This window comes from Eleutherodactylus coqui, chromosome 6, assembly GCF_035609145.1.
Source record: "Eleutherodactylus coqui strain aEleCoq1 chromosome 6, aEleCoq1.hap1, whole genome shotgun sequence".
NCBI classification, from domain to species: Eukaryota; Metazoa; Chordata; class Amphibia; order Anura; family Eleutherodactylidae; genus Eleutherodactylus; species Eleutherodactylus coqui.
In genome coordinates this window covers 226,900,090-226,927,705 of record NC_089842.1, presented here as the reverse complement: position 1 = coordinate 226,927,705, position 27,616 = coordinate 226,900,090, and the positions used below count along the sequence as shown (strand labels likewise).

The window sequence follows — 27,616 nt, the reverse complement described above, 5'->3', positions numbered from 1 at the left end:
CATTTATGGAGGGGACCAGGATGGTGTTCTGGACCACTGCACTGTTACCTCCGATGAGAGGTGCAATAAAGAGTGATGACTGCATAGAAGAAGGGACGCTGAGTTTAAAGCTATCATTTACAGTCAAAACCTCTAGTTTCATAGTCTTCTAGTTTAGTTGGTTTCCAGTTTCGCTGATCTATCAAACCAGAATTTTGCCTCTAGTTTCATTGGCGGCCGCTGGCCCAAATGGTCTCCCTGCCGACGTGACCCACGTGATCCCCTGCTCAGCATCTCCTCCTCCTGATGCTGAAACACTCCCCACCCTTTTCCAGCTTCGCTGTGGGCGCTAGTAAAACAGTACTATAGTGTAATGTAAGTGGCCATGTTTACCCAGATAACACAGTGATGTCGCCTGCAGTCCTATGTAACACCACAGATAACACATAGGGATAACGCTGAGGACAGTTAATGATGTCACCTGCAGTCCTATGTAACAGCACAGAGAGCACAGTGATAATGCTGAGGACAGATAATGATGTCACCTGCAATCCAATGTAACAGCATAGAGAACACAGTGAAAACGCTGAGGACAGATAATGATGTCACCTCCAGTTGTATATATAAGCACAGAGAACACAGTGATAACGCTGAGAACAGATAATGATGCCACCTGCAGTCCTATGTAACAGCACAGAGAACACAGTGATAATGCTAAGAACAGATGATGTAGTAGATGTGACCTGCAGTCCTATGCAACAGAACAGAAGTGGTAACTTCAATAATGGAGGTGCTGCCTGACCAGATGACGCACCACCTGGGTGGGCGTGATAGAGTAAGAGAATAGAAAAAAACTGGCAATGGAGATGGCGCAGCACTGCAGATTTCAGCAAATAGGAAGTGACCAAAGGTATGTGAAACTTCTCCTTTTATTTAATAAAGTACGTGATCAGCTTATGAAAACGCGTTTCGGGGATAACCCCTTCGTCAGTTCAGCTGGTGTTTAAAATATACAGGCTATAAAATACACATTAGAAGGCAGAGTGGGAGGTAGAAGGAGAGAAGAAGAAAAAAGGGACAAAAATATATGTATTCGTTATATAACTCATACGGGTTAAAAATAGTCATATATATATATATACACTGTATATATATATATATATATATATATATATATATATATATATATATATATATATAACACCTTAGTACATTGGTATATGTAGAAAAATGATAGATGGAAAAATGAGTATGCATAAAACTATTTTTTAATTTTATATCCATTTATTATTGCTATTGTTTTTGGTATTAAAAACCATATTAATTCTCTATTAAATGAGGTTTGGTGTGATTTTTGGAATGTCTAGAATGAATTAATTGGATTTACATTGATTCCTATGGAAATAATTGCCTCGAGTTTTATTGGTTTCAATTTTTGCCGATTGCTTTCGGACGGATTACCAACGACACTAGAGGTTTGATTGTATGTAGTTACACTCATTTCTTCCCCTGCTGTGGATGGGGGGGGGGGGGTAAATCCATTCTAACCGCGATATTGAGCAGCGCTTTTGAACACAGGTCACAGAGTTTGGCACCGCTTTTTAACGCAGCTCATCATTGTGATGGGTGATGAGGTGCCTTAAAAAGCACTAAAACGCGTGAAATGGAACAGACAACACTCGAAAATCGTGGTGTTAGAAACGCAGCGTTCGTGCAAGGTCTCCGAGGCCCCATTGAAATCAGGGACGCCGTGCTAATCATGGAAAAAAGCAGCCATGTGGGAGTGGCATAAGAATTTAAATGACACTTTTGAACTCAGTAACTCAGTGTCCTTTTGTGCAGACATTAATTACTTGAGGTCGTTGCTGCAGCGTGACGGCCATTACACTGAGGTGGGTCCTTGCTGACATCACAACCTTAGCGCTTGGTGCCGATGTGTAAACATGGGTCTGTTGCTGTGGGGACTTATTGGGTGGTTGGGAGGTTAGTTCTCCAGCCGGCTAATCAACCTTTTTTGTAGTATAATAATTCCAGACCCTCCTGTCAGAGGACACCGGTTATCCCCCTGCTAGGTAGACTTCTGGTCCGGTCCATGCCCCTGGTGAAGTCATCAGTTGGTTAAGTTACTGTTCTTGATTCAGTATGCTTACGATTTCAGCTCCATTTTAGTGCTGCTGAGGCTTATTGTATTAAACATCTCTTAATTGCCACCTCACTTTTACCATCGAGGGACAGGCTAGTTAGCAACGTTATAATGTGCTAGGGTGAAATTTCCCTTTCCCCAATCAGTTTAGCTTACTTAGAAAGCTGCCATTTATATTGTACTAGCTGTTATACCCAGCTTCGCCCGAGTTAATTTAGTACTCGTGTTTATCTGGTGTTCACACGGAAAATCTTATGAAGTCGTGGTTACTTTAGAGATACCGAGGAAAAAAATATGTTCAGCATTTTGCATGGCTCTTTGCGTTACCCAGGAAACACCATGTGGAGTTAACTATGCAATGTTTCCTTTATATAAAATGACATCAGGAAGGGAGAGAATTAGATTACGTACGTAAAATTTTGACACTAATTGTTTTGCACTTAGAATTAAATAATCGAGTTGGGACCCATTAACTTTTCCTATGTATGACATAATCAGTGCTCGTGCCAAATTTCAAGTTTCTATGACATCAGGAAGTGAGAGAATTAGATTACGTACGTAAAATTTGGACGTTAATCCTTTTGCGCTTAAAATTGAATAATCGAGTTGGGACCCATTAGCTTTTCCTATTTCTGACATAATCAATGCTCGTGCCAAATTTCAAGTTTCTATGACATCATGAAGTGAGAGAATTAGATTCTGTACGTAAAATTTGGAAGCTAGTTCTTTTGCACTTAGAATTGAATAATCGAGTTGGGACCCAGTGGCTTTTCCTATGTATGACATAATCAATGCCGGTGCCAAATTTTAAGTTTCTATAACTTTGGAAAGTGAGAGAATTAGATTCTGTACGTAGAATTTGGACGCTAATTCTTTTGCGCTTAGAATTGTATAATCGAGTTGGGACCTCTTTACTAGCTGATATACCCGGCATCGTCCGAGTTAATCTGGTACTGGTGTTTATCTGGTGTTCACACGGAAAATCTTATGAAGTCGTGGTTACTTTGGAGATACTGAGGAAAAAAATATGTTCACCATTTTGCATGGTTCTTTGCATTACCCAGGAAACACAACATGGAGGTAATCATGCGACGTTTCCTTTATATAAAATGACATCAGGAAGTGAGAGAATTAGATTACGTAGGTAAAATTTGGATGCTAATTCTTTTGCGCTTAGAATTAAATAATCGAGTTGGGACCTCTTTACTTTTCCTATTTTGGACATAATCTATGCTCGTGCCAAATTTCAAGTTTCTATGACATCAGGAAGTGAGAGAATTAGATTCCGTACGTAAAATTTGGACGTTAATTCTTTTGCGCTTAAAATTGAATAATCGAGTTGGGACCCATTAGCTTTTCCTATTTATGACATAATCAATGCTTGTGCCAAATTACAAGTTTCTATGACATCATGAAGTGAGAGAATTAGATTCTGTACGTAAAATTTGGAAGCTAGTTCTTTTGCACTTAGAATTGAATAATCGAGTTGGGACCCAGTGGCTTTTCCTATGTATGACATAATCAATGCCGGTGCCAAATTTTAAGTTTCTATAACTTTGGAAAGTGAGAGAATTAGATTCTGTACGTAGAATTTGGACGCTAATTCTTTTGCGCTTAGAATTGTATAATCGAGTTGGGACCTCTTTACTAGCTGATATACCCGGCATCGTCCGAGTTAATCTGGTACTGGTGTTTATCTGGTGTTCACACGGAAAATCTTATGAAGTCGTGGTTACTTTGGAGATACTGAGGAAAAAAATATGTTCACCATTTTGCATGGTTCTTTGCATTACCCAGGAAACACAACATGGAGGTAATCATGCGACGTTTCCTTTATATAAAATGACATCAGGAAGTGAGAGAATTAGATTACGTAGGTAAAATTTGGATGCTAATTCTTTTGCGCTTAGAATTAAATAATCGAGTTGGGACCTCTTTACTTTTCCTATTTGGGACATAATCTATGCTTGTGCCAAATTTCATGTTTCTAAGACATCGGGAAGTTGGAGAATTAGTGGCGAGTCAGTCAGTCAGTCAGTCAGTCAGTCAGTCAGTGAGTCAGTGAGTCAGTGAGTCAGTCAGTGAGGGCTTTTGTCTTTATATATATAGATTTCCCCCAGATGAGGCATAACTTGCTTACTATTGGGTGAACTCTTCCCTTCTGTTGGTATATTGTGTCCACACCACGGTGCCCCTTCCTGAATAACCCACCTTGGCCCTCCTTCCTAATGCCGCAATCCTCTATAGTGTTTTTCTGCTGATATGTCCTTTCTGCTTGTAAAAAATTGGTAGCTTAAGGTTCTGTGGCATATGCCATGTCTAGTTGGGCCCGAGGAAGGGCAATTTAGATGCTATTCTGTCAAAAGAAAAGGCAAGATGGATTTTTTTGCCTGAAAACAAAACACCCTTGGGGCAGAGTGAGGGTTTCTCTTTTGGGGCATTTATTTAAATGTCCATTTTGAGATTCAATACTATGGAGTAGTAATACGTTGAGATGCGCTCACTCTTTATTTAGTGGAATCGGGATATATATCTATTTAAGTTGCATATTTCTAAATGGTTTTCACTTAATTATTTATCCATCTGTCGGCTTTATGCCGCTATGACTGTAAACCAGTAAGTAGGGATATAATTTATTTTGGCACATTAAAGTAGGAAAATGAGTGCGCATACTCTGAGACATCGCACCAGTATTGCTCGCTTGGTTATGATAGTGTAAACTATACTTACATTTAGGCCTTGCGGAGAATTTTATTTATTCGGGTCATTTTGATATACTGAGCATGCTCTGGCTGAGGAACATTGGGAATGCATCTGCATTGTGAAGACTGTTTCAATTCACTGAGCTTACTCTGACTGACGAGCACAGATAGTACTTTGGCAAGTGTCTCCCATTGGCTGAATGTAATGTGTTCCTCTATTGGCTGTCACACACTGATTCTCGTATTGGTCCTTACACAAATGTCTGTGCATTACACCCAGAGCCACAATTGGTTGATCATTCTGTCTCTCATACAGCTGATTGGTGGTGGGAATGATACTGTTCACGCCACTTACTGATATATATGTCTGTTACAGCAGGGCGCTACATCTATAGCTCCATATACCCCTGAATATGCCAGTCGTCTGGCAAAACATGTCAGAGGGCTCTAGTGTTATGTTTGAGTTTTAAATCTATACTGTAGGACTTGTACCGAACCACTCCTGGAAGGGTTATACTCAGGATGACACTGGACCAACAGTCCTAGTTATCTGTCCGGGACAGCTCCTGGAAAAAGGGAAGGGGCAGACTCTTCACAGATAATCTCTGGACACAGTACCTCTACACAATAGTTTGGGCTCGTCTTTGTACTCACTCTCTCTCCCTCTCTCTTTCTCTCTCACACACTCTCTACTCACTCACTACTGGCTCTTCACATTGATGTCCTGAAGATACCTTTCTTCCATTCTCTTTACCACATGAGGGTTGAAGGTACCCCCATGTGGCTGGCACTCTGAAGAACTCCCGACGAACAATCTCTGAAGAACTACTTATCACACTCAATCACTAATGTTTATAGACTCCAAACATACCACATGACATGAGAAGGATACATTCACAGACATTAACTCTTCATCCACTGCAGCTGTGCAATACACATAACAAATGACAGGACAGTTTCTGCACAGTGTATCTACACAAGACATTGCATGCATGAGATTTATGGAGGGGCGAAGAATATATGTTTCGGGCCACTACATAGGGATATAGTAATTAGGAGGAGTGAGGTGATATAAGGGGGGTTTTGAGTGGGAGCACCATTTTACCAAGAAGAAGAATCCCACCCACCCTCCCTTTTAGAGAGGATTGAGAACTTGTAAATTCATTATAGAAGGTTGGGAAATACAATTGGGAATCTGTGTTTTTTTATGTCGTAGCAGCTGGTGGTGGGTCCTTGGAGGTAGATTTTTGTACAGAGTAGAGGGAGTTTGATGGGTATGGCCTCACATTTAAAGACTTGTCTTTCAGTGTGGTTAGGTATAGTGCTTCGGGTAAAGCCAGGGAAGGGATCCCGGGGTAAGCCTGGATCATTTTTGATATTCTAGCCTCCGATAGGGAATGGCGGGGGAGAAGGGGGGGTAGTGGTGTCTCTGAGCCAGGTGTATGATTGGAGGCAAGGTTAGGTTTTATGTGTTTAAGCACCAGACCTTTGTGGCTCCAAGGACCTCCTATCCGTATATAAAAGTGGTTTGATATGTTTGGTTATTTGATTAAATAAAATGTCTGCTGTGGCCAAAATATCCAAAAGTAATATGGTCTCAGTCTATTTATTCGTGGGGATACAGTGATATGGTGGGATGGGTCACAGCGGATGTGACTCTAGCATACCCGGGTCAAGAATCTCTTTAAAACCAGTCTACACTCTGATGAAGATATAAGCATCCTGAGCAGAGGACACCCCTCTATTACTAATCTGTCATCAGAATATTCTGTGCTAGTTTAGGGTAACACATTATGGAGACGAACACGCAGTGGTGAAGATGTTGTGCTGTGTAGCTAATAGCACCTAACAAAGACTTCAGTGTGTTTATAGTTATGAGCCCATTCCCACGGGCGACTGAGATGTGCTACTTATCTACATGTATACAAATACGAAGCTCAAAGAAGAAATATTCCATGTAATTACCGCCTAATTGTGCTGGTAAATTACAGGGGAATTTATCTTTAGTTGACAAGAATATTATACATGAGACGCCGTCAGTCCTCTGCAGGTTCTTGAATGTATCATTCTTTTATCTCCTTAATTTCCTAGATGACGATGATGAGACCCGGCAGTTTCACCAGCAGCTTTGTCAGTATGAAGACCATGCAGTCAGGATGATACATGAATATTTCCATGATGATCTGCACCACATTATGGAGAACTTGAGTCCCATTTCTCTCTTGGATCAACTGAGCTCCCGAAATATCCCAGATGTTGAGGTGAGAGGAGATGAACCACCAGTATTGTATACAAGGGCCCCATGTGTTTTGGAAGCATACTAGTCCGGATGCCGTCCTGTTGTCTCCATGGGGCTGAATTACAATTGTGCTTCATATCACAGAATAGGATGTCTATTTTCAATTTAGTGGAAGGCAGCAACTTGTCTAATGGAGAACATCCAAAACGTTTATAATCCAGGTGAAGTATTAAGACCCTTCCCTGCACACATGCAATGCATTTGGAAAGTCTTCAGACCCTTTAACTATTTTTTACATTTTATTATGTTGTGGCTTTGTGTTTTCTCATCATTCTGCACTCAGTACCCCAGAATGTCAAAGTGACAGCGGAATTTTAGAAATCTCAGTTTTTTGTTTGTACATTTTTAAAAAACATTTTACATTGACATAAGTATTCACACCCTTTAGTATGACACTTGATATTTAGCTCTGGGGAAAGAACTGCCTGTAGAGCTGAGACAGGATTGTGTGGAGGCGCAGATCTGGAGAAGCTACAAACACATCTCTGCTGCCCTAAAAGTTCCTAGCGGCCTCCATAAATCTTACATGGAAAAATTCTTCGTAGAGCCAGAGGACCAACCAAACAAAGTCATCGGGGAAGAAGGGTCTTGGTTATAGAGGTGACCAAGGACCCAACGGTCACTCTGGCTGAGCTCCAAAGATTTCAGATGGGAGAAAAGTCCTGAAGGTCAACCATCACTGCAAACTCCACCAATCTGGGCTTTTTGGTGGGGAACCAGAAAGAAGTCTCCTCAGTAATGGCACCTACCTACTAGCGATATATTTTGTTGTGGTGCGAGAGCGAGTGAAAACACATGATTATGAAACCAATGAATTTCAATGGTTTCATACTCATTTGGGATTTTTTACTCTCAAGCCTCACAGCGCAGAAAAAAAAATCTGCGATACCGCTCAGTGCTTTCAATGAGGCCGCTGGCAGCGCCAGCCCCATTGAAAACATAGGGAGTACATTGTGGACTTCTGCCACAGCTGTGACAGCTATTGCAGAGGATTCCTCCATCCCCGAGAGGACCATGGGCATGAAGGAATTCTCTGCTACAGCTGTGGCAAAAGTCTGTGATGCTATCCTATTGCTTTCAATGGGGTCGGCACTGCTGCAGCCCCATTAAAAGTAGTGGATTGCAGGCAACCCCCACAGTGATGTTTTTTGGGGAATTCAATGAATGGCTAAATGCTGCCTGTGATTGGGTGAGTGCTGTGACCAATCAGCTGTCATTAAATGGTTGAGCGCTGTCTGTGATTGGCTGAGCACTCAACCAATGAGACCAGCTCTTTCTGGGAGCGGGGATTTTTCAATCCCCGGCCTCTTGAAGACGACTGCCAGGGCCAGACAGAAGAGCTGGATGGCTCTTCTAGGTAAATACAATTTTTTTTACAGCTAGGGATGATTTTCAGGGAAGGGCTTATATTTCAAGCCCTTCCCCGAAAATCATCACTGCGGGGGTTGCCTGCAACCCATTGCTTTCAATGGGGGAGCAGCAGTGCCGACCCCATTGAAAGCAATGAGATAGCATCACAGACTTCTTCCACAGCTGTGATGAAGGAATCCTCTGCCATAGCTGTCACAGCTGTGGCAGAAGTCTGTGATGTACTCCCTATGTTTTCAATGGGGCCGACACTGCTGCCGCCGCTGGCCCCATTGATAACACTGAGCGATATCACAGAGTTTTCTCTTCACTGCGAGGCACTCACTCTCGAATCGCAAGACAATATATTGCTAGTGGATAGGCACCCTAAGACAGATGATAGCCATCTGGATTTTACCAAAAAGAACCTAAAGGACCCTCAGACTGTGAGAAACAAGATTTGATGGTCTGATGACACAAAGATGGAACTTTTGGGCCTATAAGCATTCTGTCTGGTTAGGTATAGAAAACCAGGCGCCGTCCATGACCTGCCCTATACCATCCCTACAGTGAAGCCTGTTCGTAGAGCATCATGCTGGGGGAGGGGAGACCGGTCAGGGTGGAGGGAAACCAGGAGCTGCTCATCACCTGCCTAATACCATCCCTACAGTGAAGCATCATGGTGGGGGAGGGGAGACCAGTCATGGTGGGTGGAAACCAGGCGTCGCTCATCACCTGCCCAATATATCTCTGCAGTGAAGCCTGGTGTTGGAGCATCATACTGGGGGAGGGGAGACCGGTTAGGGTGGAGGGAAACCAGGCGCTGCTCATCACCTGCCCAATACCTTCCCTACAGTGAAGCCTAGAGGTTGAGCATCATGCTGGGGGACGGGAGACTAGTCAGGGAGGATGGAAAGCTGAATCGAGTAAAGTACAAAGATAAGGAAAACCTGATCCAGAGTGCAAGGGACCTCAGACTAGGCAAAAGGGGCACCTTCCAACAAGACAATGACCCTAAGCACACAGCCAATACTGGAGGGGCTTTGGGGCAACTCTGTGAATGTCTTTCTATAGCCCAGCCAGAGTCCTCAACGCAATGGGACTTCTCTTGAGAGACCTGAAAATGGGTGTCCACAGACGGCCTCCACCCAACCTGACAGAGCAGAAAATCCCAAAATCCAGGTGTGTGAACATTGTGGCATCGGAACCAAGAAGACTGGAGACTGGAATTACAATAAAACCTCTACTACTATAGATAGCATTGACATCTACTGAGGCTGATTTCAAGTAATGACATTATTTTTGGCCAAAATTTTGTCTCTAGTAACCTTGGTTGCCTCTAATAACACGTGACCTTGCTGCTGAACCCACGTAATCTCTTGCTCAGTGTCTCCTCCTCCTCTTGCTGCTAATGCAACCCTCCCTCTTCAATCATCGGCAACGGGTAATACACTAGTACAGTACAGTGACGTACAATTGCATTTCAATGTAACAGCACAAAGAAGACAGTGATAATGCTGAAGACAGATAACTATGTCACCTGCAGTCCTATGTGACACCAAAGAGAACACAGTAACATCGTAACATAATATGTTAGGTCGAATGAAGACAATGCCCATTTAGTTCAGCCTGTTGTAAGGATCAACAACCGAGTCAACAACCCCACTGGTCACCTAAAATTTATATCCTGTAATATCCTTCCGCTCTAGAAAAACATCTAGTCCCCTCTTAAATTCCTCTATGGATTTTGCCATCACCACATCCTCAGGCAGAGAGTTCCACAGGCCCACTGCTCTTACAGTAAAGAACCCTTTTCTGTTTTGGTGATGAAACCTGCTTTCTTCTCGATGTAGAGGATGCCCTCTTGTTACCGTCGCAGTCCTGGGTATAAACAGATCATGGGAGAGTATTGTCCCCTAATGTATTTATACAAAGTTATTTGGTCGTCCCTTAGCCGTCTTTTTTCCAGGGTAAATAATCCCAATTTTGATAGCCTCTCTGGGTATTCCAGTCCTCTCATTCCATGTATTAATTTAATTGCCCTTCTTTGAACCCCCTCAAGCACTGTAAAACCTTTTCTGAGTAGTCGTGTCCAGAACTATACACAGTATTTCATGTGGGGTCTGACAAGTGCCTTATATAGTGGAAGAATAATGTTCTCATCACTCGCTCCTATACCTCTTTTAATGCATCCCAAGACTTTATTAGCTTTTGCAGCAGCTGACTGATATTCGTTACTCCACATTAGTCTACAGTCCACTAGCACCCCGAGGTCTTTTTCCATATCACTTTTCCCTAGCAGTACCCCATTTAGTGTATATTGGTGACATTCGTTTCTCCTACCCATGTGCATAACCTTACATTTATCAACATTGAACTTCATTTACATTTTTCTGCCCAAGCCCAAAGCTTATGTAGGTCCGTTTGTAGCCGTGCATTGTCCTCAGGTGCATTAATTATCTTGTATAATTTTGTGTCATCTGAAAATATTGATATTTTACTGTGTAGTCCTTCTATCAGGTCGTTGATAAATATAGTGAACAGAATGGGGCCTAATACTGAACCCTGTGGTACCCTGGTAGCGACGATGGCCCAATCAGAGTACGAACCAGTTATTACCACCCTCTACCAAGATACACACGTTTTCACCCAATCCGAGCTGCCTCTTTTTGTATATTAACCTATTATGCGGCACTGTGTCAAATGCTTTAGAGAAGTCCAGATATACGAGATCAATAGACTCTCCCAGGTCCAGCCTAGAACTTACTTCATCGTAGAAGCTGATCAGATTGATCTGACATGATCGACCCCCTCATGAACCCATGCTGGTAAGGAGTTATTCCGTTGTTCTCCTTGAGGTATTGTATGATGGTGTCTCTCAGAAACCCCTCGAATATTTTTCCAGTTACTGAAGTGAGACTTACCAGCTTGTAGTTACCAGGCTCTCTTTTGGTCCCCTTTTTGTATATTGGAACTACATTAGCAATGCGCCAATCCAGTGGTACAACCCCGGTCTTGATAGTATCCATAAATATTAGAAATAGCGGCCTAGTTATCACATCACTTAGTTCCCTCAGAACCCTTGGGTGTATTCCATCTGGGCCTGGTGATTTATCGATTTTAATCTTCTTTAACCTGTTCCACACTTCCTCCTCTGTTAGGTATGTAATATTTTGTGAGGGGTTCATTTTATTCCCCTGTATCTTGTGTGACATTTCCCTTTCGTTTGTGAATACACTTGAAAAGAAACCGTTTAATAGGTTTGCCTTCCCTCCCTCCATCATCTTCAATGGTTTCTCCTGCATTATTTGTTAAAGGGTCAGTGTTCTCAGTGCAAATTCTTTTACTGTTAATATAATTAAAGAATAGTTTAGGGTTGTTTTTGCGCTTTTTATCGATCAGTCTTTCTGCCTCCACCTAAGCAACCTTCATCTTTTTTTTTGTGCATATTTTGTTTTTTTTCCGAGTTTGGTTTAAGCGCTTCTTCGCTGCCTTCTTGTTTTAGTAGTTTAAACGCTTTCTTTTTTCATGTATTCTTTATTTTTTAAAGTGTATGAACTGCTCACACAAGGTAATTAGGATGTTTTTAAACTTTTCCCATTCGTCCTCTGTACTGATATTTTTGAGCATGTTGTCCCAATTAATGTTACCGATAGTAGTTCTAAGCTGATCAAATTTTGCTTTACTAAAGTTTAGTTTATTTGTCGCTCCCTGATAAGGCTTCTTATTGAATGACATCTGGAAGTTAATTATATTGTGGTCACTGTTCCCAAAGTGCCTCTAAACCTGTACCCCCATTATTCGGTCTGGTTTGTTAGTTAACACTAAGTCCAGAGTGGCCCTCCCTCTAGTTAGCTCCTGCACAAGTTGGATAAGGTAGTTATGTTTAATTGTTCTCAAGAATTTATCACCCCTGTGAGATTTGCCGGTCTCTTTATCCCATATTATATCCGGATAATTAAAGTCCCCCATGATAATTACTTCGTTGCAGTTTGACAACTCTTCTATCTGCCTTAATAGTAGGGTTTCAGTTTCTTCTGTTTCTTTTGGTGGCCTATAGAAAACCCCTATCAGGATTTTGTTATTTCTTCCTCCCTGTATTTCTACCCACAGAGATTCCATGTGTTCATCTCCTGCCCCTATATTATCACGTAGCCTCCAGTGATAACGCTGAGGACAGATGATGTTATAGATGTGACCTGCAGTCCTATGTAACACACAGTAACATGTTCAATAACATGTTAAATGCTCATTTATTCTTTACAGTAGTCTTTTATATTCATTTATTATTGTTATTGTTTTTGGTATTAAAGACCATATTTATTCTCCATTAAATGTGATTTGCTGTGTTTTTTGGAATGTCTACAATGAATTAATTGGATTTACATTGATTCCTATGGAAATACCTCAAGTAGCAACAGTTTCAGGTAAAGCTGATTGCTTTCGGATGGATTACAAACGTTAGTAGAGGTTTTACTGTACTGTCAAATGGGCTTCAACTAAGTGCTGAGTAAGGGTTTGAATACTTATATCAGTGCTGAATGGGAGTTTTTCATTTTCAATATATTTACAAAGATTTCTCCCATTCTGTTGCCACTTTGTCATTATGGAGTACTGAGTGCAGAATGATGAGGGAACACAAGGCAACAACAATGTAAGAAAGTGAGAGGGTGTGAGGACTTTTTGGATGTATTTTATATAAGGGTGTGATTACATCCTGGCAAATAATCTGATTGCTTGAAGATTCAGGATTTTCTCCTCAACCATTTATCTTTCCCTGGACCGGCTCATCATAGAGAAGACTGACATGATATTGCTGTGTATTAACCCTTTGCACTATTTATCTCTGTATAAGGACACTTGTGTGATCTTTGTTGTGTTCTAGAAATACCAGAGTCTAGAACATGATAGAAAAACTTTGGCCCGGACTTTACTACAAGACATTTTCCACGAAGGAAGAGAAGCTGTGATAGCATTGTGGGTTAGTCTTTATGTTCTGCGGAGGCATCAGGATTCCCCCGGCCTGCACGCTCTACTGGAGGAGCTCCAACATGGAGGTAACATTGTGTATGAGATGTCAGTCATACAAGTGCTGATAGGGTGAAGGAGGGAGCCCTCTCTAAACTCTCAAGATACAGACAGTGGCATCTGAAGAGTTAAATCATGGGATCAGAGCTAAGCTCCATCTCCGTGGTTGCAAGGGGACCACAGCTGTAATTTACAGCTGCAATCCCGCTCTGATTACTGGGGACTCAGCTACTAAGCTTCCTGGTAGTCAGCGTCGCACATGTACCGCATGATGCGGGTATTACTGGCTTGCTGCACATAACATGGGTACTGTTGTATCTTGTCTCCACCAGGATTATGGGTGTAGATGGCCTGAGGTAAAGGGCATGCCACAAAGTTCTCATTGGCAGCCAGATACACGCCCTCAACAATCTGCCCATAGCGCGGTGGAAATGACATCCATAGCGCGGATGTCATTTCTCCCCGGCATGTGGATCGCACGCGCGGTAAAATAACCGCAGCATGCTCCATTTTTACGCAGTTTTCATCCCACCCCAGCTAAGCATCGGGGTACCTTTCCTGCCAGATGCCTACATCCCCTCCTCCATCTTCTCCAGACTGGAGGGTTGGGCAGTTTTGGCTATCCTACAGTTTACTTTAGACCAGGCCTGGGCATTAACCTGTGACTTCCTGGTCTATATTTGATAGCAAAATTCAAGTTCTGTAACGACAAGAGCCATCTTGTCACCGGTATTATTGTATCTTGACGCCACCAGGTACTGCTGGTGGAGTCAAGATTGACGGGGGTCACGCCCCCTGAACGTGATTGGCTGCACAGCTGCTTGCCCTGTAGGTCCTGGAAGGCCACTAAAGGTTTGCCAGCAGAGAGCGGGGGGAGCTGACATAATGGAGCCCTGAGGCGGCAGCCAGGACGAAGGTGACAGCATAAATAGCAGGACGCAGCACAGACATGCCAGCCAGCTGTACCGGCGGTGAAGCACAGGCGCAGGCTGTGGGCACAATTGGGACCGGAGAGCGGGGGAGCTGAGATTATGGAGCCCTGAAGCACCAGCCGTCATGGAGGTGACAGCCGGATGCTGGCACACAGCACAGAGACGTCGGCCGGCCGCCCGGCGGTGAAGCACATGCGCGGCCTGTGGCAACAAAAGGGAGCTGTGAGCGGGAGGAATGGGCTTCAGGGAGCACTAAGGCGCCGTGCGCCATGGACTTGACAGCCGGATCACTGCGGCATGTGTATTGATTAGTGCCTGGGCTCCAGCCTTAGCCTGAGGGTTAATTTTCATCGTAGCCTTACATTCTTATATGTTAATGATGCCAAACATGGCAACATTCACATCTAATAATGTATGCCTATGAAGAAAACTAACCCTCAGGCTCAGCCTGGAGCCCAGGCACTAATCAATGCACATTGTGCTGCTAGGACCTTCCCGTCTTGACCCAATCGGGAGCCAGAGGGGCATTCTCCCAATCAAACCCCAAGTTTCTGGTGGTGTCAAGATACAATAATACCCTTGTCACCCTTGCATTTTTTCTCTTTATTCGGTTTCTTCCACGTCAATGGGGCATGGTCTGAAACAAACCAAAACTTTCTGCCCAGGAGATAATATTTTAATGACTTAAGTGCCCACTTAACCGTTAATCACTCCCCTTCTACAATGGTTAATTTTTTTCTGCAGGAGACAATTTTCAAGTCAAGTACATTACTGGATGTTCCTCACCATTTAGCATTTGAGACAACACTGCACCCAAACCCGTGTCAGAAGCATCCCTTTTGTACTAGAAATTCCTTGGTGAAGTCAGTGGTGATTAGTACCGGCTGTTGGCACAAAGAAGACTTCAGACTCCAAAAAACCTTCTCTGCCTCTGGAGTCCACATCCCCATTACTGACCTCCAATCTTTAGTTAAGTCAGTCAATGGTGGAGCTAGAGAGGCAAAATTTGGCACAAACCTGCGATAATATCCCATGATACAAAGAAAAGCCCTGACTTGTTTGTTATTTAAAGGCCTAGTCCAATTTTGTATGGCCTCCACCTTGTTAACCTGTGGTTTCATTATTCCTATGCCAATTTTGTGGTTAAAAATATATTGTAAAAGTGTCTGCGCTCCAAGGAAAGAGGATATAGTAAGCACGGTAGTATAAATATATATAGTGTAGGAGGACTCACCTGGTGTGGGACTACACACCTATTGTCCAGGTTAGCTTCCGACATATACCACAAGCACGTAATCCCGTCAAGTGTTGATAGCTGGGAGAGTGTCAATGGAGGCACTTGAGGCTAGACAGATAGTGGTCTCAAAGTGAAAAAGTGGTGATCACAATTTGAAGAAAAATATCCAGTGCTACCAAGTGCTAATGGTTACTTCACAGGGGGGACTTAGAAGACATCAAGCCTCTCCAATCCTGGTATGCAAGTAGGAGATTGCTTCAGATGATATGAGGATTTTCTAAGAGTTTATTTGATATAAGCATATATAAACAATAGACAAAGTAAAACAAAAAAAAACATATAGTAAAAAAAAATAACCTGGCAAAGCGTTCCAGAGTTCCAGAGCCTTATCAAAACTATGAAACGTGTTGCCAGGTTATTTTTGTTATACATTTTTGTTGTGTTATTTGTTTATCTATTCATATATATAAATAAAGGTGAAAGCCCTCACCGATTGACTTACTGACTGACTTGCCACTAATTCCCTAACTTCCCGATGTCGTACAAACATGAAATTTGACACAACCATTCTTTAGGTCCTAAATAGGAAAAGTAAAGGGGTCACAATTAGAGATGAGCAAGCACCAAAATGCTCGAGTGTTCGTTACTCGAGTCGAACTTCCCGCGATGCTCGAGGGTTCGTTTCGAGTAACGAACCCCATTAAAGTCAATGGGCGACTCGAGCATTTTTATATATCGCCGATGCTCGCTAAGGTTTCCATTTGTGAAAATCTGGGAAATTCACGAAAGTGATGGGAACGACACAGAAACGGATAGGGCAGGCGAGGGGCTACATGTTGGGCTGCATCTCAAGTTCCCAGGTCCCACTATTAAGCCACAATAGCGGCAAGAGTGCCCCCCCTCCCCCGCACTGTCAGCATAAAGATCGTTCTCCTCTGCCACAGCTGTAACAGCTGTGGCAGAGAAGAATGATGTAAGCCCATTGAATTCAATGGAGCCGGCAATACAGCGGGCGATCGCGGGATGAATTTTCGGGAAGGGCAGAAATGTGTAAAAATTAAAAAATATATATATACTCACCCGATCCCGGCAGACGGAGTTCAGCGGCGGCCGGCGGCAGTTCTCTGAATGGGTGTGAGTGAGAGCTGCCTCTGATTGGTGAGGCTGTGACCAATCAGAGGCAGCTCATTCAGCAGGCGGGGATTTTAAATCCCCACCTGCTGAATACTACAGAGAGCAGTTCAGGAGAACTGCCGGCCAGACGCGGCTGAACTCCAGCTGCAGCGGAAAGGTGAGTATACATTTTTTTTTATTTTTACACATTTTAGGATGATTCTCAGGTAAAGGCTTATATTTTTAAGCCCTTCCTGAAAATTCATCCCGCGCTCGCCGGCTGCCCATTGCTTTCAATGGAGCCGCTGTATTGCCGTCTCCATTGAATTCAATGGGCTAACATTGTTCTTCTCTGCTACAGCTGTTACAGCTATGGCAGAGGAGAACGATCTTTATGCTGACATATTTTTTTCTAGTTTTACACATTTTAGGATGATTTTCAGGTAAGGGCTTATATTTTTAAGCCCTTCCCGAAAATTCATCCTGAGATCGCCGGCAGCCCATTGCTTTCAATGGAGCCGCTGTATTGCCGTCTCCATTGAATTCAATGGGCTAACATTGTTCTTCTCTGCTACAGCTGTTACAGCTATGGCAGAGGAGAACGATCTTTATGCTGACATATTTTTTTCTATTTTTACACATTTTAGGATGATTTTCAGGTAAGGGCTTATATTTTTAAGCCCTTCCCGAAAATTCATCCTGAGATCGCCGGCAGCCCATTGCTTTCAATGGAGCCGGCTGTATTGCCGGCTCCATTGAATTCAATGGTCAGTGCTCGTTTAATCGAGACGAGTACCGCGTGGTGCTCGTCTCGAGTAACGAGCATCTCGAGCACCCTAATACTCGAACGAGCATCAAGCTCGGACGAGTATGCTCGCTCATCTCTAGTCACAACTTGATTATTCAACGCTATTTGCAAAAGTAAGTTCACCCATATCTAATGTAACTTTCCGGTGTTGTACAAGCGTGAAATTTGGCGCAAAGCATTCTTTAGGTCCTTAATGAGAAGAGTGGGATGGATAGTACATTCTGCAGTGGGACATCGGTACATGCAGCCTGAGGAGAATCTAATGCTCCTCTATGTGTATATATATTTTATTCCTCGGTCACTCTAAAGTAAGCTTGACTTCATAAAATTTACTCTGCAAACACCATGGAACACCAGTATCAAATCAACTCAGGTGAGGCTGGGTATATCAGCTAGTATGCTTATATGGAATAAACTCTTGGAAAGCATCTGAAGCAATCTCCTACTTGCATACCAGAATTAAGGGGGGAGGGGAACTTGATGGCATCTAAGTCCCCCTGTGAAGTAAGTTTTATCTTATATCACACCATTAAGACTTAGTAGCACTGGATTTTTTTCTTCACTGTGATCACTATAATGGTTTAGCTAAGGCATCTAAGACAACTCATGCTTTGCAAAGATTACTTTCCGAATTGAAATCACAAATGATGCATAATCCAGGTGTGCAGCTGAATAGTCATGATGTGGTCTCAAAATCCCGTCCATCATCCTTTGAAAAGCAGCAGGTGCCCTATGTAAACCAAATGGCATGTTTTTTTACTGAAACAAACAATACTGGGTGGAAAAAGCAGTTTTCTCTTTTGCTCTATCAGTTAAAGTCATGTTAGAATCTCCAAGTGTCATTTGATTTTGGGGGAAAAAAAACAATGGGGCTTAACCACGCATTTTTTGACTCACTCCAAGCTCAAGCACTCACTTAACCTTTACAGAGACTGCTTCTCTATGTGCCATATTCTGTATGGCTTGACATTTAGCTTCACCCCAGGTTCAGTTATTTTATTTTGCTTTATGATATGGGTGTGACTCAACAAGAACCCTTTGGCTTCACGCTATTGGCGTACTGAGAGGGTTTCCCTATTTTGACCGCAGGAATGGGGTTCTGCAACTTTTCCTTCCTAACGCCTGAGGCACCCAAAGACTCCCTATCCTAACAGGGCTCAATTAAATTAATATGGTAAATCTGGCAAGGCTTTCTTTTTCCTGACTGGAGTACTTTATAATTTACTTCACCAACCTTGCCAGTTAGTGAGAAATTTGCTTTCAAGCATGGTTACCAAGACCAAGTCCCTAGGGTTAAAAATTCTTCAGTGCCATGCAGGAAAACATTGCTCATGTGCATGACCCCATTCGAAAGAAGGGGCTTCATATTTGTATGTCTCAAAACACACAAATCTCGCACAATTTTAGCGCCCGTCTGAAGGCAACCTTAGAGTCTTGTTAGCCCTCTCAACCAACCCACCTGTCTGAGGGTTGTACACAATATGTAGGTGCTTGATTTTAAAGCGTTGGCACAGCTCTTTTATTATCTTTGACATGAATAATGTCCCTTGGGCAATAAGAATTTCTTTAGGGATCCCTGTCCTGGAAAACATATAGAACAGTTTCCATGCAAAACTTTTAGCAGCAGTATTTCTTAAAGGGACCGCTTCAGGATAATGAGTAGCATAGTCTAGCAAGACCAGAACATACTGATGTCCTGTCGCTGACTTGATTATGGGACTCACTAAATTCATTCCAATTCCCTCAAATGGTGCCTCGATAATAGGGAGAGGCACTAATGGTCTGCGAAAGTGAGAGACATGGGCTATCATCTGACGTGGTGCAAGATTCACAGTATTCTTTTATTTCTTTATAAATTCCAGGCCAAAAGAACCTTTGAAGGACTCTGTCCTGTGTCTTATTAGTCCCCAAGTTCATGATTATGTGTCAGATTAGGTGTTTTACAGAATTTCCGAATGGCATTTTAAAGACAGTCAACAGAATTTTTAATGCACCTCATTATTGCAATTGGTGATGTGGTGCTGAAACACACTAAAATAGAACAGACAGTGTTAGAAATGCCGCGCTAAAAGGCTTGTCTGAGAAGCTCCACTGAAATCAATGGAGGCTCAGTATAGCATTTTTAATAGGTCTTTGAAACGCCCACTAAAAAATTAAAATTAATATTTATAACTGTACATCCAGCACTGGTGATGTCTGTACACAAGAGAGTCCTTCATATCTGTCATTTCTTATAGGTAAAACTCTGGTGGCACAAATTGTACTAGATGAGTACGGGCACCAACTTCCCCCAGAACTGAAAGGTAAGTGTACATTATGTCACATATACAAGGACTCATGGCATAAGACACGGGACCTAACCACAGGGTTGACTTATGTCCAACTATCTTGATTCTGCATTGATCTGTATTTGCCTAAAGGAAAAGAATACAAATACAGAGGCAAAAACATAAAATAAAGGTCATGCTGCATTTTCAAAAAATGACCATAAAAAGTAAAGCCATGTGATTAGCCCTATGGATTTTGTGGTAATACAGTACCGGAAGTGGACACTAGAATGCTTTATTTCAGCTTTTCCAACAGAGAAAAGGTGCCTTTGCATGATAATTAAGAGGCACCTGTGAAGATTTTGTAAAAGGAGTGGGTATGACACTCCTGTTTAGCTTGGACTTGGAACTCTTGAGATTCTGCCACCAACTCTATAAGAGAAGAGTGGCCTTCTGTAGAAGGCATTGAAGGGGACCTTCAGGGTCATCGGGTCCAACCCCCTACTCAGTGCAAGATTCACTAAATCATCCCAGACAGATATTTGTCCTGCCTCTGTTTGAAGTCTTCGATTTGAGGAGAACTCACCACCTCCCATGGCAATCTGTTCCACTCATTGATCCGCCTCATTATCCAAAAGTTTTTTCTAATATCTAATTTGTGTCTCCTCCCTTTCAGTTTCATCCCATTGCTTCTAGTCTTTCCTTGTACAAATGAGAATAGGGCTGATCCCTCTGCACTGTGACAGCCCTTCAGATATTTCTAGACAGCTATTAAGTCTTCTCTCAGCCTTCTTTTTTGAAAGCTAAACATTCACAGATCCTTTAACCGTTCCTCATAGGACATGGTTTACTGACCGCTCACCATCTTGGTAGCTCTTCTCTGAACTTGCTCCAGTTTGTCTATGTCTTTTTTAAAGTGGGGTGACCAGAACTGGACACAGTATTTCAGATGAGGTCTGACTAAGGAACAGTAGAGGGGGATAATTACCTCATGTGATCTAGAATCTATGCTTCTGTGGATAGTGTGGATAATGGACTTTGGTTATGATGATGTGATGTGTGATGGCACCAGGCCTGTGAGTTAGGGACAAATCTAATGTATAGATAGTGGCTAGATGGCAAGGTGTTTATTTGTGTACTGGTTTACTGTCAAATGTAGAGTGCAGTGAACATTTACTATGATGAAATAAAACTGGCAGATGCCAGATAAAGAAAATTCCGATTGTCAAGTGAGTTTCTGAGAGTGATGCCAACCATCTTGCGTAGAGAACATGGCGATCTCAAGTTGCAACTATTCCCCTAATGTCACAATTTACATTAATTTCCTATTACAGTCCCATCAACACAGACTTAATGCAGAAAAAACACATTCCTCTGAAAGCAGCCTCAGGCTAATTTCACACAGGCAAGCATGATATTGGGCAATATTGAATCACGGCCCCTTATTTCACTCACCATCCATGTGAAATCCCCAAGGATACAAGGCATTTTCGTGTCAAACCAGCCTCACATCACCATGGGGATGCAGGGTTCCTCCGGCGCAGCTGTCTGTCGCTGCAGGGGAACATGGAATTTCTCGCATCGTTTCCAATTAGAGATTCCCATTGAAGGTCCCATTTAAAACAATGAGCACTGCGATGCGACAGCACATGGCGCTGCAAGATAGAGAATGCCGTGTCTTGTTTCCCGCATCGCGGTGCCATATGGAAAAAGATCGCTGAAGTATATGACTCCATTCAAAAGAATGGGGTTTATATCCGTGTGACATTTGTGCATTTCAAAATGCACAAATCTTGCACGATTTTCCCACCTATGTGAAACCAGCCTTAGAATTACTCAGATATTAGTTGTTTTTTCCACCTTCCAAGTGCCACAACTTTTTTTTTTTTTTTTTTAATTTTTCCTTTGACATAGCTGTATGACTTATTGTTTTTTGTCGGGGACACATTTTATTTTTTATGCACTACATAAAGTACTGAAAACTTAAAAAAAATGTCAGTGGGGTAAAATAAAAAAACACTATTGCACCTTTTTGGGGGGGTTTATTTTTATTGCGAAAATACAGTGCAAGCAAAAGCCCTTGATAACAACACTCAAACACATTTAATATCTTAAAAAGATAGATAACTTGCTTATACCAACTACATAAAAATACAAGGTTCTAAGCCCATATTATGATCAAAACATGTGGGCTCATCTGCCATGTCAAGGCGAACCCTATTGGATAGGTTCCTATTTTGAAACCCCTCTTTGGGCATAAGCCTCTAACTAATTTAAAGCTTTATACCAGGCTGTGTATTTTAATTAGAAGACCTGGGTAGATATGTGGATGGCCACTTCTCCATGAATGCAAACAGAAAAAAGAGCACTTCCAACAAATAAAACAATACATTACGAGCATAAAGTGTGGTTAAAATGACAGGTACACTGTAATCTGCTGATCAGTACAATTGCAGCAAAGCAAAATGTATGTTTTTTTTAAAAAAAATATTATACTGTGTTTAAAAAGTTAGGACTTTAAAAATTGCTTTCTGTAGCAATCTTCTGTACTGCATAGCATTTTTTCTGTGTGAGGCTTTGTCACAGACTGGACAAAGGCTGCTTTGACAGTCGAAACGTTGTCAGGATTATGTGCAACAAATAAGGATGAAGCACTTTTAATCTATCAGACATTGTGCTATTGGTACCCCTAATGGCTCTTTCCTGAGACTGTTTTCAGGTTAAAGAAATATATCCTGATGGTAGACCACCAATAGTTAGAAGATAGAATATCCAAAAATAGAGAGATCAAAGACCATTTGAATGGTCGAAACGTTGCCTGTACCATTTTAAGGGATGGGATAAAAAGACCTGTTTTATGCACTGAAGCTGTCCTGCTGACATTTATATTGGATTTGAGTAATTATAGTTAGAAGGTAGACAACTTCTTAGATATGTATTTAAATTTGGCAAAAATTTAAATTTGGTAAATTTGGTAAAATGTTATTTAACTCAAATATTTTTGAGTTTAGAGGGTACCTAAATATATTTTTAGTCTGGAGTACAGACTTAGGCCTTAGTCAGACGGGCGTTTTTTCGCGCGATTTGCGGATCGCATGACGGATGCGCATCCGCAAATCGCGTGACCGGTGCCCGAAAATCGCCCGAAAATCTGCTCCTAGCTGCGTTTCATTAGAAACGGGCCGGAGCTGTCCAGCGCATTGCATTCAATGGAGCCGGCAATACAGCCGGCTCCATTGAAAGCAATGCGCTGCGGGCGAGTGTGGGATGAATTGTCGGGAAGGGCTTAAATATATAAGCCCTTCCCTGCAATTCATCCAGAAAAGTGTTAAAATAAAAAATATATATATACTTACCTGCTCCCGGCAGCCGGAGTTCCGCGCGGCCGGCCTGCAGTGGGTGTGAAGGGGGTGTGAGTCAGCGCTGAGCCAATCAGGGGGCAGGTCTGACTCACACCCCCTTCACACCCACTGCAGGCCGGCCGCACGGAACTCCGGCTGCCGGGAGCAGGTGAGTATATATATATTTTTTATTTTAACACTTTTCTGGATGAATTGCAGGGAAGGGCTTATATATTTAAGCCCTTCCCGACAATTCATCCCGCGCACGCCGGCAGCCCATTGCTTTCAATGGAGTCGGCTGTATTGCCGGCTCCATTGAATTCAATGGGCAAACATCGTTCTTCTCTGCCACAGCTGTTACAGCTGTGGAAGAGAAGAAGGATTTGTCTTCTATATGTTCTCAATGGGGTCGGCGCTGCTGCCGCCGGCCCCATTGAGCGCATATAGAAAACAGAACAGGAATCGCAGATCGCAGATAGGTGCGATCTGCGATTTCTGTTCTATAATTTATCGGAGGAGCGCATAAAAAGCGCTCATGTGTCCGATACGATTGCAAAGCAATGGTTTTATAAAATCGCCGGACGCATGCGCAAATCGCGGCAAAAAACGCCCGTCTGACTAAGGCCTTAGCAAAACACCTCAAAATTCTATCTGTGATTGTATAAAAAAAAAAGTACATGGTGATTGCTCCATATTTATTATTTCCTTTAAAAGTTAGCAGAGAAGATTCCACGGTGCTGCTGATTATGAAGCTCGGAGAGGAAGAAAGATGCTGACTAGAGATGAGCGAGCAGCAAAATGCTCGGGTGCTCGTTACTCAAGCCGAACCTTTTGTAATGCTCGAGAGCTGATTTTGAGTAACGAACCCGATTGAAGTCAATAGGAGACTCGAGCATTTTCAAGGTGACCAATGCTCTGAATAGGGGAGGGTGTGTGATTCACCTGAAAACATCAGAAAGTGATGAAAACACCACAGAAATGGATAGGGAACAGCAGGGGCAGCATGCATGGATGCATCTAAGGCTCCCAGGTCACACTATTAAGCCAAATTGTGGGCAAGACCATAATCAGCAAGGCACACGCGCTGGCACATCTTAGCTAAGCACCACACTGGGTGGAACGAAGGCAAATCATTGCCTGCGGGTTACATTACTGCCTCTTCTCCTGTGTTACATGCTGGCATTGCTGTCCAATCCCCCCAGGACGCAGGCACGAGCCTGCGTCCACAGTGTACTTAAATTTTTCCCAGCACAGCGTCCAGCTGTTCCCATCCCAAACGGGGTAAGGCGCCTTCTCAGTAAGCCACAGCGTACTGAAATTTTTCCCAGCGCAGCGTCCAGCTATCCTCATGCCACACGGTTGCTCGATAGCCACACCACCCTCGTGTCTATTTATAAGTGCGTATTGGATGAGGAGGAACAGAAGACACACACTGCAGAGGGTTGGCAGGGCCTGGCAGCGACTCTTTGAAATTGTGGGCGATAGCCCACAATGCTGATGAGAATTGCTGATAAATTAACATATAATCATAATTCGAATCCCATGCCACCTCCGTCACAAAATTTAATGAGCCACAAATGTGGGCATAAAGGGGACTTGGATGCCAGTACTTCTACACATCTCCACAATTCAACAAACCATTCTAAAACAGAAGATTTTTTACCCAGAGTGCAGGTGAACCCCTGAAAGATTTGTTTACCAAGAGTATAGGTGAACCCTTGAAAGATTTGTTTATTAAGAGTGTAGTTGAACCCCTGAAAGATTTGTTTACCAAGAGTGCAGGTGAAACCCTGAATGATTTGTTTACCAAAAGTATAGGTGAACCCCTAAAAGGATTTGTTTACCACGAGTACAGGTGCACCCTTGAAAGATTTGTATACCAAGAGTGCAGGTAAAAACCTGAAAGATTTTTTGAGCAACAGCTTGTACTTGCTTAATGGGATTCAGGTGGCGGTCCACTGACAGGCAAGCTACCACCTGTCCTAGCCCCTGCCTCTCCCCGAGGGGCTTGTTAACCAGTGCCCCAGGGTAAGACAGCATGAACTGTAAAGAAATTAGTGGCCAAAGATGGACACTGCACTTGGATACATTTCCTTTTAAAATTGTGTTTCACAGCTGACAAATCGCAAACAAATTAATGTATGATTGTAAGTGCCATCCCATACCACCTTCGTCGCAGAATTTCATTAGCCACAAACATCAGCATAGGGGGGACTCAGAGGCCAGTACTTCTACATTTTTAATGAAGAAAACAACCCATTTTAAAAAGCTGAATTTTTTTTTACCAAGATTGCAGGTGAGAACATGGAAAATTTTGAGCGAGAGTGCAGGGTATTTGTTTACCAAGAGTATAGGTGAACCCCTGAAAGATTTGTTTACCAAGAGTGCAGGTGTACCCCTGAAATATTTTTTAACATAGAGCTCGTACTTGCTTAATGGGATCCAGGTGGCGGTCCACCGACAGGCAAGCTACCCCCTGTCCCAGCCCCTGCCTCTCTGAGGGGCTTTTTAACCAGTGCCCCATGGAAAGACAGCATGTACGAGGGGATGCTGATAAGTTTTTGGCTTTACCCAGAAACAAACGAGATAGGAAGATGAAACTTTACATTTATTCCACATACTCTCCACTGATGTCAACACACTTCTTACATCAGTATTCCAAGTTCTGTAAGCCTTGCAAAAAGAAGGATTTCGGTTGTGCCTCAAACCAGTCATCCGTAGCAGCCATGGCATCAGAAATGGTGTGAAATTTGGTACCCTTGAGGTGTTTCTTCAGGTTTGGAAACAGATGATAGTTGGAGGGAGCGAGATCTGGTAAATACGGTGGTGGTGGGGGGTCAACCAGCTGAAAGCCTAGCTCCACCAGTTTTGCCATGGTCGCTTGTGCAGTGTGAGCAGAGGCGTTGTCTTGCAGGAACAAGATTCCTTTGGAAAGCTTGACGCGCCTTTTGGCCTTCAGAGCTGCCTTCAATTGGTCCAAAAGTTCAATGTAATACCTTGCATTGATGGTGGAACCATTTTGAAGGTAGTCTACTAGCAGCACGCCCTCCTTATACCAGAACACAGACGCCATCACCTTAGTGGCTGATTTTTACACCCTGAACTTCTTTGGGTGAGGAGAATCACTGTGCCTCCACTCTTTTGACTGCTCCTTGGTTTCAGGGTCATACAAATAAATCCAGGTCTCATCCATAGTGACCAGTCGATCTAGGAAGTTCTTATTAGTCCGGAAACGCTGACAAATAGACCGGGAAGTTTTCCCTCGCATGCTTTTCTGATTTGTTGCCAAACATTTGGGCACCCACTTTGCAGATAGCTTCTTCATGCTCAAATGTTCATGGATAATGACACAAACAATTTCACAAGAAATCCCCATGATGTCTGCTGTTCCTTTAGCTGAAATTCGCAGATTCTCCAGTATGAGGTTGTGCACAGCATCGACGATTTCCGGAACAACAACAACAACCTCTCTTGGTCGTCCAGGACGTTCCTCATCATTGGAGCTGAAGCGGCCTGTTTTAAACTTGGCAACCAGTTCTTAACTGTAGAATATGAAGGACATTGATCCCCCAATGTCTGCGACATATCACTATAAATATCCTTCGTGGACTTTCCTTGCAGAAACAAGAATTTTATCACTCATCTGCTCTCATTTGTTGTGAATATTGCCTTAGACTCCGCCATTTTGTTTTCCCGCTTGCCTAGATCACTGTTGCCATAAGCTACAAACATAAAATTTAGAAAACATATATTAGACACATAAGGATTTCCTGTGATGTAACATTCGTTACCATAGAAAAAAAGAGAACATAAAGCCAAAGACTTATCAGCAGCCCCTCGTACTATGAGGAAATTAGAGCGGCCAAACCAGGACAATTCGTTCTGTCTCGGTGTCAGATAGCTGGACACTGCACTGGGATACATTTGTGGACTCTGTGGGCATATGAAGCTGGAACCAGCACGTTTGCTGAACTTCAGTGGTGAACCTCTTCAAAATTGGGGGTGAGAACCTGGAGGCGGCCCTCAGAAAAAATTGTTTTGACAGAACTTGGAGACAGCCCTCCAAAAGACAGGAATTAGGTCCTACCTGTTAATTCCCTTTCTTGAAGTCATCCTGACAGCATACACCTGGAGGTTGTCCGCTGGACACCTGTTGGGACAGGAAGCGGAAAAAAACACAAAAGGCAACTCCCATCACTGGCTCACCAGTGCATACCAAATGACTACAGTGACCCGGCTCTTGCTCAACCAATATTTTTTAATACAGAAATCATAATACAGTACGTTACTTCACGTGAAACATAACTCAAGGGGAGGGAAAAACTCCTATGCTGTCAGGATGACTTCAAGAAAGGGAATTCCTGTCTTCCCCTTGTCATCCTGACAGCATACACCTGGAGAAGTACCAACAATCTGAGGG

The 27,616-nt window shown here is 42.8% G+C and overlaps 1 protein-coding gene across 1 annotated transcript in view; it reads left to right on the top strand.

Annotated features, from left to right (window-relative positions):
* Positions 1–27,616, top strand: part of LOC136633343 (NACHT, LRR and PYD domains-containing protein 12-like) — a 102,176-nt gene that overhangs the window by 778 nt on the left and 73,782 nt on the right. Inside the window, exons 2-4 of the mRNA XM_066609016.1 lie at positions 6,916–7,085; positions 13,356–13,527; positions 19,826–19,891. Of these exons, the coding sequence (XP_066465113.1) occupies positions 6,916–7,085; positions 13,356–13,527; positions 19,826–19,891 (408 nt within the window). The remainder of the gene's footprint in view (positions 1–6,915; positions 7,086–13,355; positions 13,528–19,825; positions 19,892–27,616) is intronic.